At 45.1% G+C, this 13,265-nt stretch overlaps 3 protein-coding genes across 4 annotated transcripts in view; 2 read left to right on the top strand and 1 right to left on the bottom strand.

The window, feature by feature from the left end:
* The window catches only part of NCKAP5 (NCK associated protein 5), a 914,274-nt gene extending 910,052 nt beyond the window's left edge, over nucleotides 1–4,222 (top strand). Inside the window, exon 21 of the mRNA XM_021924271.2 lies at nucleotides 2,794–4,222. The gene's annotated coding sequence lies outside the window, so the exon portion shown is untranslated. The remainder of the gene's footprint in view (nucleotides 1–2,793) is intronic.
* The window catches only part of LYPD1 (LY6/PLAUR domain containing 1), a 30,344-nt gene extending 26,121 nt beyond the window's left edge, over nucleotides 1–4,223 (top strand). Inside the window, exon 4 of the mRNA XM_017947905.3 lies at nucleotides 2,794–4,223. Coding sequence (XP_017803394.2) covers nucleotides 2,794–3,029 — 236 coding nt within the window. The 3' untranslated portion in view covers nucleotides 3,030–4,223. The remainder of the gene's footprint in view (nucleotides 1–2,793) is intronic.
* The window catches only part of GPR39 (G protein-coupled receptor 39), a 227,259-nt gene continuing 216,513 nt past the window's right edge, over nucleotides 2,520–13,265 (bottom strand). For both annotated transcript variants that reach the window (XM_017947904.2, XM_009185017.4), the window contains one exon: nucleotides 2,520–3,974. In XM_017947904.2, coding sequence (XP_017803393.1) covers nucleotides 3,466–3,974 — 509 coding nt within the window. In that variant the 3' untranslated portion in view covers nucleotides 2,520–3,465. The remainder of the gene's footprint in view (nucleotides 3,975–13,265) is intronic.

Raw genomic sequence — 13,265 nt, 5'->3', positions numbered from 1 at the left:
CATGGCCCTCATGCCTAGAAGCCTGATGGCCCTTGGGCCTCCTCAGGGTGCCTGGCCTGGAGCGGCCATCCTGGCAATGGACACACCTATCTGACCTCAGATACCTTTCTTTTTCTTCCCTCTTGGAGCATTTAGTAAATGCCCCTTTTCTTATGGAGCTGTCAACCTTCCCCTTCAGAAAACCTCATTGTGGTGCCCTCAGTTCATGAACCACCAACTTGAGAGCTTGTACCTCTCCCGGGCGTGAACCCAGGAGGCTGAACTTTCAGTGAGCAGGGATGGTGCCACTTATGAAGATAAATTGTTTCTGACTAATGACATATGAGGGTCTCAGCAGCTGTAAAGATTATGGCTCTGTTAGTCCATCTCTTCATAATGACATACACTATGTATCCAACTAACCTACCTCATCACTGATCCTTAACCTTGCAAAGTTCGCCTTAAAAATAAGCTCCCAGCCATGTCACTGAATAAAAATGCAAATCGCAGAGTAGCATATAGGTTGTGATACTGTTAACAAATGTGTGCGAACACACGGGCCTAATTTCTCCGTGGGCATATATGTAACTGTAGAGAAACCGGCCTGGAAGGCAGCATGCCACACTGATGACAGCATCTGCCTCCAGGGGAGCGCGGTGGAGGGCCTGGACCTGGCAGGGGTACTCAACGGCCATTTTCACACTACTGACTTTTTTTAAAGAGAAAAATATATTCAGTAAATATTTTTTTTTTAAGTTTAAAAATTCACTTAAAGAAAAAACTTCATTGTAGAGGAAGTGGCAAATAAATGCCAGTTAGTGTTTTTCATACTTAGGAATAAAAAGAGTAGAATGATTTCCTAAAAAGGGCCATGGATGGCAAATGTAGAGACTATGGGAAATCTATAAATGGGCAATGCCCTGAAGTGTATTCCTTGGAAATCAAACAGTGCCTCCCACACATAGATACAGGCATCCTCTGTACCTCGGCTGTAGCTTACCAGAGCAGCCACCTTCCAGGATTTTGTAATGGTCTTAGAAAATCAGTCCCTACAAACATGCAGTTAGAGGGGGAAAAATGACATAAAATTGCATGTTTTAAGGTAAATCTAAAGTACTTCTTTACCTCCCGCTTGGAAGTTCTAGGCAGTTTCATTCCTGTTTCTACAGCACCCAAAGTGGCAATTCTCAAGGAGGAGGGAGCCAAAACCAAAACCACACCTGCCCATACACTTGTAGGAAATGAGTGGGTAAGGAGACCCGGTTACTAGTAGGATGCTATATCCCTCAGCTGTGCAAGGCAGCAAACAGGATTAAGACCTGAATTCTAAGTCTAGCTTTAGTATTAAATATTATCTGTCCAAAAAAAAAAATCATTAATATAAAATAGCCACATATATGGCCGGGTGCGGTGGCTCACGCCTGTAATCCAGCACTTTGGGAGGCCGAGGCGGGCAGATCACAAGGTCAGGAGATTGAGACCATCCTGGCTAACACGGTGAAACCCCATCTCTACTCAAAAATACAAAAAATTAGCCAGTGTGGTGGTGGGTGCCTGTAGTCCCAGCTACCAGGGTGGCTGAGGCAGGAGAGTGGTGTGAACCTGGGAGGCAGAGCTTGCAGTGAGCCGAGATGGCACCACTGCACGACAGCCTGGGCAACAGAGCAAGACTCTGTCTTATTTAAAAAAAAAAAAACCACATACATATCCACACAGCAAAAGCTATCTTCAGAGTAAAGCCCCCTCCCCCTAAAATATCCCCACCATTTTTGTGGTTAATTGGTAATCCAATTTGCTACTATACAGTAACACAGTCTTGACAGCATGGAGCCAGAATGCTGGCTTCAAATCCCAGCTGTTCCACTTCCTGTGACCTTGGGCAAGTTACTGAATCTCTCTGGCCCTGAGGCTTCGCATCTGTAAAATGGTAGTGATCACGAGGGCCTCCCTCGTAGGGTTGCTTGGGGTAGTGAAGAAGCTGACACACTACAGCTGTCTGAATAGTGCCTGAGAGACTATTAAGGAAAGCCCTTAAATAAGTTCAGCTAGTATTATTTGAATTGAGTAAACTTCCACCTTTAAGAAATCAAATGATTAAGACACCCTAATTTGATGACTATACTGCAGCCTGACAGGCCACACATGCTCTTTGAGACAGGCCCCCTAGTTCGTCTTGGGACACTCCTTTTTGCACCCAGTGTGTGTCACTGAGTGCTAGCTGCGTGGTGCTGGCTTGGCAGATGGCCATGTGTCCTGAGGGCAGAGCGTCTGAGAATTAAGACTATGAGGGACACACAGCCAGGTGCTCCTTCAGTAGGAATATATTTATTCCCCTTGGGGATTTGGTCTGTCTTCACAGAACCTCAGGATTTCATCAACACATAGTTGAGAGCCATCCCTCTGTGGCCGTTTATAAAGCAATAACAGAGATAGATAAGATCTAGAAGCACTGCTTGTGGTCCTCACTGGCATGAGACAGTTTGAACCAAAAAAAAAAAAAACTGCCTTATACACAATGTGAACTCTGACTTACACAGACCTACATTTTAACAGCTCTTTATTCACTGGTATTGGCATCTCAAATAGCTTTTGGAACAGGTTGGTTAAAACTAATGAAATAGTGCCTGTCTCTTTCACCATCTATCCTGTGTGTTTTGAGTATCAGTGAGACAATCCGAAGCACCTCCCTGGCCTCACCAAGTCTCTGGGCTGGGGGAGGAGTAAGGAAGAGCCGTCCATTTGGATTTGGACAGAGGGACAGGTATCTTTTTTGCCAGTGCACATTAACTTGGCTCCTTTGGGTCTGTGTTGCAGGGATCATGTACCGCAAATCCTGTGCGTCATCAGCGGCTTGTCTCATCGCCTCTGCCGGGTACCAGTCCTTCTGCTCGCCAGGGAAACTGAACTCAGTGTGCATCAGCTGCTGCAACACCCCTCTTTGCAATGGGCCAAGGCCCAAGAAAAGGGGAAGTTCTGCCTCGGCCCTCAGGCCAGGGCTCCCCACCACGATCCTGCTCCTCAACTTAGCCCTCTTCTCGGCACACTGCTGAAGCTGAAGGAGATGCCACCCCCTCCCGCATTGTTCTTCCAGCCCTCGCCCCCAACCCCCCACCTCCCTGAGTTTCTTCTGGGTGTCGTTTTATTCTGGGTAGGGAGCGGGAGTCCATGTTCTCTCTTTGTTCCTGTGCAAACAATGAGGCAGTGTAAAGCATTCTGAATAAATTCAGTCTGGCTGAATTGTCAGTATGTACTTCAAGGAAGGAGGTGGAGTGAAAGTTCACCCCCATGTCTGTGTAACCAGGGTCAAGGCCATGCTGGCAGAGTCAGCCCTTAGAAGTCACTGAGCTGGGCATCTGCCTTTTGCAAAGCCTCCAGTGTCCATTCCATCCCTGATGGGGGCATACTTTGAGACTGCAGAGTGAGGGTGACGTTTTCTTGGGGGAGGAGGGCCAGTTCCCACTCAAGGCTCCCTCACTTGACATTCATTCAAACTTCATGCTCCTGAAAACCATTCTCTGCAGCAGAATCGGCTGGTTTCGTGCCTGAGTTGGGCTCTAGTGACTCGAGATTCAATGGCTGGGACTTAGACTGGGGTTCGGCCTCACTCTGAAAAGTGCTTAAGAAAACCTTCTTAGTTCTCCTTGCAGAGGACTGGCGCCAGGACGCGACGAAGAGCAGCGGGCGCTGCATGAAGCGGGCGCTGTCCGTCGAGGAGTGCGCGTGGGCGCGCAGGCGCTTCTCGTGGTTGGCGTGCTGCAGCGACAGGCGGCAGCACAGCACCTGCACGAACACCCGCCGAAACTGCTGCGAGGACACCGTGTACAGGAGCGGGTTGATGACCGAGCTGAGGTAGAAGAACGTGTCCGAGAAGGGGAGGAGGATCATGTACGCCCGGAAGTAGGACCTCGTCCAGTCGTGCTTGGGTTTGGCTGCAGCCATGATCCTCCGAATCTGGTTGGGCATCCAGCATACGGCCAATGTCACAACAATCAGCCCTGGGCAGACACGAGCAGGAGGGGAGAGACAGAAAAGAGAAAAATACAGCATGAGAACACAGTAAATAAATAAATAAAACCATAAAATATTTAGCCCCTCTGTTCTGTGCTTACTGGCCAGGAAATGGTACCAATTTTTTCAGTGTTGGACTTGACAGCTTTTGCCACAAGCAAGAGAGAATTTAACACTGTTTCAAACCCGGGGGAGTTGACTGTGTTAAAGACCATTAAATGCTTTAGACAGTGTATTTATACCGGTTGATGTCAATTTTTTAAAAATGTTTTCATTGGTGTTTGTGTATCCAGAAAGCATTTTATTTTTGTCTTTTTGTTTTAAAGAAAAAGATGTATACATGCAGTATAGCTGCATTAGATAAAGCAGTGTTTGTATTTTAAAGGATGTCCGCACAAAGACGACCTAGTGATATTTTTAAATCTAATGGAAGTAGTGTCCCTTTGGCAACAAAGCAGCATATTTAATAACACCGGTTTTGCATTCGGTTTCAGGGGAAGCAAAATCAGGAATAGCCTGTCACCAAGAATGTTTGCTGGACATATACATGCTAGGTATGCACACCTATAATCGTGATGCTCATATCCGCAACAGCACATGTGTTTCTTTCAGACACTTTTAGATTCATCATCTCTTCCACCCTCATGTGGGGAAAAAGAATTATTCAGAGATGGCAAATGTAAAACTTCCTTCAAGTTCAGCCAGTAACATGTTCCCTTCCTTTGCAGCTCTGAGCTGTGCTGTCAGCAGCCCAGAAGAAATCAGGCCCTAGAGAAGAGACCACTCAAAGGCCCCTTCTGTAGATCAGATGTTTACTGCATGGACATTTGTTTGCATGTCCACGTTTGTATTCCAACTTATGTAACCACCACTAGTTCTGCAATTCTGACAGCGATAAAGATGCTACACAGACCACAAACAACTGAAATCACAGGTTTCTTGAGAGTTTAGCTACAGTGACAAAAAAGAAAAAAGAAAAAAGGAAGATCAGGGTATCTGCGGAGCATTTGCTCTCTTTTTGTAAGAAGCCAAGACACCCAGAATAAATTCCCCTGTAGAGAACTGCTATGTTAAAGCAGGATTTGCATTTTCAGAAATGCTTCCTTCCTCTATTTCAATTGTAGTAAGAAACATTTACTCACATTTTCAATCCTCTGATTTTCTAGGAAACCACAGGGAAGTGACAGTTGGCAATGAATGCTTCCTGCCCATGACCCATGGTAAATATTTTATTAATAAATGGGGGCCAGACATGGTGGTACACGCCTGATATCTCAGCACTTTGGGAGGCCAAGGCAGAAGAATCACTTAAGCCTAGAAGTTTGAGACCCACCTAGGCAACATAGCAAGACCCTATCTCTACCAAAAAAAAAAAAAAAAAAAAAAAAAACTTAGCCAGGCATGGTGGTACATACACACCTCTCGTCTGAGATACTTGTGGGGCTGAGGTGGGAGGATCACTTGAGCCCGGGAGGTCAAGGCTACAGTGAGACATGGATGTGCCACTGCACTCTAGCCTGGCTGACAGAGTAAAATTCTGTCTCGATAAGCCAATAAATGCTCCAGGAACAAACAGCCACATTCACACATCCAGAGGTGAGCCTCCTGTATGCACTGGCCTGGGTATTCCTTCCCTGCTGTTGGAGGGGACCCTAGCTGTGTTCAAATCCTCCACAAATCCATATGTGAGCAAGGCGCAGGTTTCTCCTGTCAACTCCCAGTCTAAACTTTGAAATATAAACCAATTTGTTTATTTTTTTCTTTGAGTTTGCTATCCTGAGAACATCCAGTAAATCTAAAACTAAAATAGGTGAGGTAACATATTGATCTGATGAAAAAATGGTGAAAAAAAAATACCACCTTAATTCAAGAGTTTATTCTGAATCACCTAGTTACAGGTGCTGGATAGGAACAACAACAACAATAAAAAACGTATTTCTGATTTTAAAAAAATGGGTAAGAAATCAGGGACTTTTTTTCCCACTCCTTTGAGGAGTACAGGTGCCCCCAGCCACCTGTGCTATTCCAAATTTATCTTAAGTTCCTGCTCCTTGTTTGCATCTCATTCAGCTCTGACTGAGAGGCTCATTAATTCTGAAGGAACTAGGAAAAAGACCATACCTGAGGAAGCCACATATTTTGACGAAGTTTGCATATTTTTTTTTTCCTCTTCCCTGTCACTGCATTTCAGAGAACATCTACAACCATCTTCATCTGAGGAGTTATTGGCCAGAATATGGAAATTGAGTGCCATTTTAGATGTGAACGGTGCTATACCGTGGGAGGTTGTACTTCAGGCAGTGAGAATCTAGAAAGGCGATGAGAAACACCTTGTACTAACCATGAGCTGAACATAGCACAGCTTTTGCAGCCAACAGACAAAGGCAGTGAGAAGAGAAGGCAGGCTTGTGAAACAAGGGGAGAGAATGATAACGTTGCTTTTCTTCTGTCCTGTCTTTGCTCCTCGTTCTCTTGATCTCTTGTTTATGTGACCCTTACTCTTCTGACAGCTTCCCACATGCACTGGCCTGGTGTCAATTGTCCTTTGCTGATCATCCCATCAAAAGCAGCAGAGTCCAGTAAAAAGCAAGACCCAGCCTCCAGGTACAAGGCAAAGGGCAGGGGTAGATAGTTGTGGCGCGGTTTGTAGCCAGGATAAAATTCCTGCTCTGAAGTCAAAAATGAGCTAAAGGAACTAAGTGGGAAGCAGCTCAGTGTGAACAAATCTAACAGAAAACCAACTCAGAGTCGCAATGATGAGGCAAAGAAGGGGAAGTTCGGTTTTCTGGGTGTAAAAGTAGGTAGATATAATAGCAAGGACAAACTTGTAGAACAGGAGAGACAAAGACCTGAGTTAGAAATGGAGACAGATTTTCACATTGTGCACCAGATGGGTGTTTTGATATAACCTACAAAAATGCAGAATATTTATTACTGAGTTTTTCCTATGCCAGTTTCTGTGCTAAGCACTCTGCTAATTTCCCATGCATTTCTCACTCCTAACAACAACCTGGAGAGCTTTGACCTGGTGAGGTCAAAGTAGTTATTCTCTTAATTTAACCAATGACGGAGTGTAGGCTCAGAGAAAGTTAGTTGCCCAAGTGCAATAGCTAGGACACATCCTTGCCAGACTCCACAATCCATGCTATATATTTCTCCTCAAAACACAATATTGTCTGCTATACATTCAGCTTGAAAAATACAGAAACACAAGCAAGAAAGTAACCACAAGTCCACCATGTAAAATGGATACAGTACAGTGCTGTCCACTGAAAATATAGAATATGAGCCATATATGTAGTTTTAAATTTTCTAGTAGACACATTCAAAGAGAAAAAGAGGTGGGTGAAATCAATTTTAATACTATTTAACCCGATACACTCTCAAATTATTTCACAGGTAACTTCAACATGCAATCAATGTAAAAATTATTGATGAAATGTCTTACATTTTTTAATACTAAGTCATTGAAACCCAGTATAGCTTTTACTCACACAATATGCCTCAGTTGGGAACAGACACACGTGGCTAGTGTCTACGGTATTGGACATCCACTGGAAGAATCCTTCCTAGCCCCTCCCCAGAGTAGCAAGACTCTCCCGTTTCCCATTCCCCCAACTGTCCCTTTAACAACCACATCCCAGACAGTCATATCAAACCAAGGAAGCCCCAAGGAAGCTCCCACATAGCCTGTATTTATTACACTACAATGCAACCACTGCTGAATTAAATTTCTGAGCATGCATTCTCAGCTATAGTGAGGAACAGGTTTAGCCAGTCTTTTCCTAGAAAGCCTTCCATATAAGGGAACTCTAAATCATTTAAAACCTAAATAATCCTGAAAGCACAAGGATGTATTTTGCATTTCTCATTCTAAACTTTGTCTAGCTATCCTAGAATAATGCAGATCATGCCAACTACTTGGCAGGGCTGTTGGAATAAACTTCCCCTACCTCAACTGGAGGTGGGAAAAATGGCTGGCGCGTTTCTTCCTGTGTTTTGAAAGACAGTTTTGCTCTAGGAAAATGGAGCATTAGGCACAGAGGTACAGCCGATGACAAATATGAGGTATGGGTCAGTGAGCACTGTAACGGAGGTGAGCCTCTCAGGGTAAGAAAACCAAATTTGCCCCCTTGTAAAATTTGTCATTTTATAATGACAAGTAATTATTTTTACATTAAAAAAAAGTTTGTTGTTCTAGATGATATGCTATTGAGAATACATACTGCATCCCAAGGTAACTTTCTATTCTGGCAGTTTACGATTGGTTCAACTCTAGCCCAGCTACCCTGTGGCTAAGACAAAGCTTTAAAGTCTTATTCATGCCCTAATAGAGTGTATTAAAGATTTGACTAAATGCATGTTTGGCTGCCATCAATATGGATTTGTATATTAGACCTGGAAAACCTCTATAATTCTTTGGTCGGTGTGGCGTAATGTACAGCCCGCAGTTAAGTAACTGTAGCGTGAACTTGAATGAAGATCAGTGAACTGAACCCACTCATGTAAAGCAGGTAAACTGTTTTAACTGAATTCCTGATAGATCTGTATTATTATACTCCAGAGAGCCTTGCACTCTGGGTTATGAAATACCTTCTTATCTGGTTTTCCACATAAAGTACTTTCATTTTTCCTCCTTGATCACTACACTAAAATGACAAGAGCCATTAGATCATGACACAGATTCATTCTTGGCAGAGTAACGTTGTTTAAAAAACAGAAGTAATGCAGATGTCTACCACCACCCTGAACTGAAGGCTGACATTTCAACAGCATTAGAGGCAGTCTGCTTGGTTTAATCTTAAGAAGTGCATTAAGCTCTGCAGCCTGGGACATGGTGGCATTGATGTATCTGACACCATGCTCTATTTTCTCCCCTCTAACCTTTAAAGTCAAAGTAACTTCTAGTGTGTTCCCCAGAATTCCATCTTAGAGTCATTAGAGAACAGGAGAGCAAGAGGAGACCTTGAGAGCAGCCTTGTAACTCCCTTGTCTTACACATGGGCAAACTGAGGTTAAGTGATTTGCCCAAGATCTCCTGGGGTCAGGGTGGCCATACTACTTAGAACACTGGATTCTACCCTCGATTGCCAAGCAAGCCCATTTTTTTAACTGCAATTTTAGGGGGTTTTTTTTCCCCAGCTTTAGACTCAAGTGCTGACCATTCACAGCATGGGATACAGCAAGTGGCAGGTCTATACAACACATTTTCTATGCACTGTCTTGCTTCAGTTTTAGAACCAGGTCCTCCAAGAACAGGCATTTGGCAAAACTCTGGAGAACATGTTTCCTGCCCAAAGGAAGGTAAAGTCCCAGCCCAACGGAGCCAAAGAAGATTAAAACAAAATATCACTTCAGGTCATGACTTGGTGACCTAGCCTACAATGACTCCATCTGTCTATCATCTCTTTTCTATCCATTCATCCGTCCATCCATCTTACATAAGTACCGACTAAAAATGGATACTTACCTCTCATTAAGCACAAAATTTCTGGAAAGTTGACTGCCTCCCAAGCAAAGATATTTTGTGTAATTTAAATAAATTCCAAATATTCACTTTTCTACCTACTGTTGGAGTCCCATTTTACAGAATCATTGAAGTCTTGAGGACGCAGGGGTATGTTGATGATGATTTAGGATTTCTGGGATTATTATATGCCTGCTCTGTCTTCCTCCTGCCTGTTCCTGCCTCTATTTTTCAATTTCTCTCTAATCCTGACCATAGTGAGCAGGGGTTAGACATCTCCATCTCCCTACCAGCCCCTAGCCTCCTCTTATCCCCCCATTCAAGTTCTCTGTATTTTGCTTATTTAGTTGGCAATTGCTTCTTGATGGCTGGGGCCTATTAAGGATCCTCTCCTAGGTACTGACGATACAAAGCTGAGCTGGACAAGGTGGCCACAGCCTGGTTTATCTAAGGGCTAGGAGAATGGTCTGAGCCAAACAGCATTGCAGCAACAAGAAGAGCTGGATGAACATTCCCATAGGCAAGAACATTCAGTTAAGGAGAGTAAGAGTTAAGGAGAGTAAGAGCCTGGGAAGGGGCATCACCAGCAGAGACACGGCATGAGCAGGGGGTGGAGAAACACAAAGGCAGCTTACCTTCTGTGAGCAGCAAGGCTCAGTATGGTTGCAACAAAGGAGTGGGCGGGGACAGTGGGAAACCAGCATGACTAGAGAGCACTCCATCAGGCTTTGTGGACAATAAATTAACTTGCATGTAGTAGGGTGAGGAGCATCTGCTTGTCAACTGACATTTAAATAGCAGTTGCCAGTGGAAAGTAAGCATATGGTTAGTTGAATGAAGAGCCAGAAAGAGACAAATACATCCAATAAAAGATTTTAGCACTTTCTCAATTTATATGTTAGTGTTTGCAATCTGCTTCTGCAAGCCAGCTGAGATGTTGATCTCACTCACTGACCTTGTATGACCTAAGGCGTCCAAATCAGCACCAACCTTGGTTTAGTCTTTAACTGCTGAGACAGAGTTCTCAAAGGAGGGTTCCCTGGAACAGTAGTATCAGCACCACCTGGGAACTTCTTAGGCATGCAAATTCTCAGGCTCCAACCCAGATCTCCTGAACCAGAGACGATGAGGGTGAGGCCCATAATCTGGGGTTAACAAGCCCTCTGTTGACTCTGCTGCTCACACAAGTTGGAGAACACTGGTCTAAGAGAAGCATAAATTGAGGTGGAGCCCCTGGCTCAGTGGGCACTGGTAGGGGCCCTAGTACTGTCACTGAAGCCTTTGAAGCATCATGTTTTCATCAGTGTCTACAGTCAGAACAGACGGTAGCTACAAACTCCCTCCCTCTGGTTCCACTCCTAGGCAACCGTCCTGGCAGTCCCACTCACTTCCACACACAGCCCTTCCCCATCCTGTCTCCTTTCTCCCTCTGTCTCCTTCTCCCTTCCCCTTCCTCTTGTTTTTCCCCACCTTTCCTTTTTGGCTTCCATTTCTCCTCTTTCTGTACATGTTTCTCCAGTATGTAAAGCAGTGGCATCTCTTTTCTACTTTTTCCCTCTTGCTCCCTACCCATCTTTGTTCAAGATCACCACAAATCAAGCCATGCACAGCCATTCCCAGCCCACACCTCTCCCCTCCCATTATTTATTCGGATCATCTTGAGAAGGCAGTTGGGTCAGCTGCAAGCAAGTTCCTTAATAGCTAACAGGGAAGTGGCAGAGAAGGCAGTCTCCACCCATTGCCGAGTTTGTCAAAGGAGGCAGAGAGGCATTGGGAGCTGCATGGATGGGATGCAGTTGACCACGGACTGACTGCACCTTCCCTGAGAGCTAAATCCGGGTATCACGTCCTCTGACATGGTCTAAGTCCAAGCTAGGACTTTCCTGGAAACCTTGCAATCACTTTTCCAGTGACCCGCAGCTCGGAGGTCTTTGTTTACGCCCTCTTTCCTATTGAGGAATTTCCTAGAGGCGAAGACAGAAGAACTGTTGGGATTTGGTTTTAGAAAGGCACAGGCCACAACTTCAAAATGATATAAATGCCACAGATGGCTGCCTCTGTCCATGAAGACAGAAGGTTTGATGTCTCATCCTTGTTCCAGCTGTTTGATGGAGCCCAGGAAAGGACGCTCTCTCCAGTGCAACTCCATCTACCACGTTGAGTACAGAGGCCTCTGAAATGTGCCACAGAAGCCAGATTCCAAATGGGCTGCAATTTGCTAAGCATTACAGCTATTTCATTCTGCTCTACAAGCTTCAGTACAAGAAGAAAAAACTATCAATCACTACCATAACAAACACATATTTCTAAAATAAACCCTCCTGTCTGGAAACTGTAGGACAGACACTTGCACTCAAAGTAAATGGCATTTAGGGTCATCATTGTGGTTTAGTGCTCCTGTACCTTTATGATATGTGATAAACGATCACCTGGAATCTGCTAAATAAATATTTTTCTATGTAGATCTCAACTGTAAGTAGCTGTGTGACTTTCTATGCAATCTATTCTCAATCCACTGATAGTAAGTCCTCCAATGTGGTGTAGCTACATAAACCTGTAGCTGTCTCTCAGCCTGGCAGGTGAAGCCAAATGCTTCTTCCCCAGTAACACACAGCACAGGAGTGGGTGGTGATAACGAGGGGCATGATGTCCTCCAAGCCCACCGGGGAAGCTGCAGAGCATGTAATGAAGACGCTTGCAGCTGGGGCAACCAAAACAGCGAGTCGATGCATACCACACAGGCACTAGCCATGCCACTTACAAACACTGATTAACAGCTGAAAGGCTGCACTTTTAATAGAATTCAGCTCCCTATAAATAGTAGAGAATTAAAACTCTAGAATGCTGGCACTGAAAAGACCTCAGAGTTTAGTCTACTGATGAGCTAGCAGAATCCCCAGAGAAGGGGAATGAGGTGCCCACATTCACACAGCCCATGAGTCCAAACATGGGGCTTCCCAGGCAGGTGCTGTCTGCACTGGCCCAGCTCCCTTTAGAGCCTGGTGAAATCATGCAGCCCTCAGATGAAGCCAGCCAGTGCACTCAGCCAAGCCTCTGCTGCATGGGCGTTTCAGGAGTGTGGAGAAAAACAAGCATGCCTACAGACCCTGCTTTCTCACCATCTCCTTTCCGGAAGTCACTGAGTGGGCTCCCAGACACTGGTAGGACCAGCCCCCAAAGCCTGTGACTGAGACAGAGGAGTGACTAGACAGGGTCCGGCCTTTCAACCCAGCCTGGGGAGGCCCAGCATGGGTGGAGCACAGAGCTAAGAGTTTCCTCCAGGGGAGTCTTTTTTACAGCTGACCCGGCCCAGAAGAGAGAATGAGGTGTGAGCTAGGAGATAGTATTCACCTAGGTTATCCAAAGGTAAGACCAGACACCAGCTACCACTTCTTGTTACTGCTACAGAATTAGCAACGAGGACTAAGGGCAGGAAAGTAGTTTCTGTCCACCCTTGTCCAGATATGGGGTGTACTCATCAACTCAGGCTGCCATAACAAGATACCACAGACTGAATGGGATAAACAGCAGAAATTTATTCCTCCTGGTTGCAGAGGCTGGGAAGTCCCAGATCAATGTGCCAGCTGATTTGGTGCTGGGTGAGGGCTGTCTTCCTGGCTTGCAGATAGCCACCATCTCTCTGCATTCTCCCACATGGCAGAAGTAAGGGCATAGAGGTGGGGAGAAGCTCTCTTCCTCGTTCTTTTATGTTCACTCGTCCTATTCAGAGTCCCACCCTTATGACCTCAACTAAACTTGAACAGCTCCTAAAAGCCCCATCTCCAAATACAGTCAGATTTGGGGTTAGGGC

This window comes from Papio anubis, chromosome 10, assembly GCF_008728515.1.
Source record: "Papio anubis isolate 15944 chromosome 10, Panubis1.0, whole genome shotgun sequence".
Lineage (NCBI taxonomy): Eukaryota > Metazoa > Chordata > Mammalia > Primates > Cercopithecidae > Papio > Papio anubis.
Note: the sequence above shows the minus strand (reverse complement) of the source record. Positions and strands in the feature narration are given on the sequence as shown.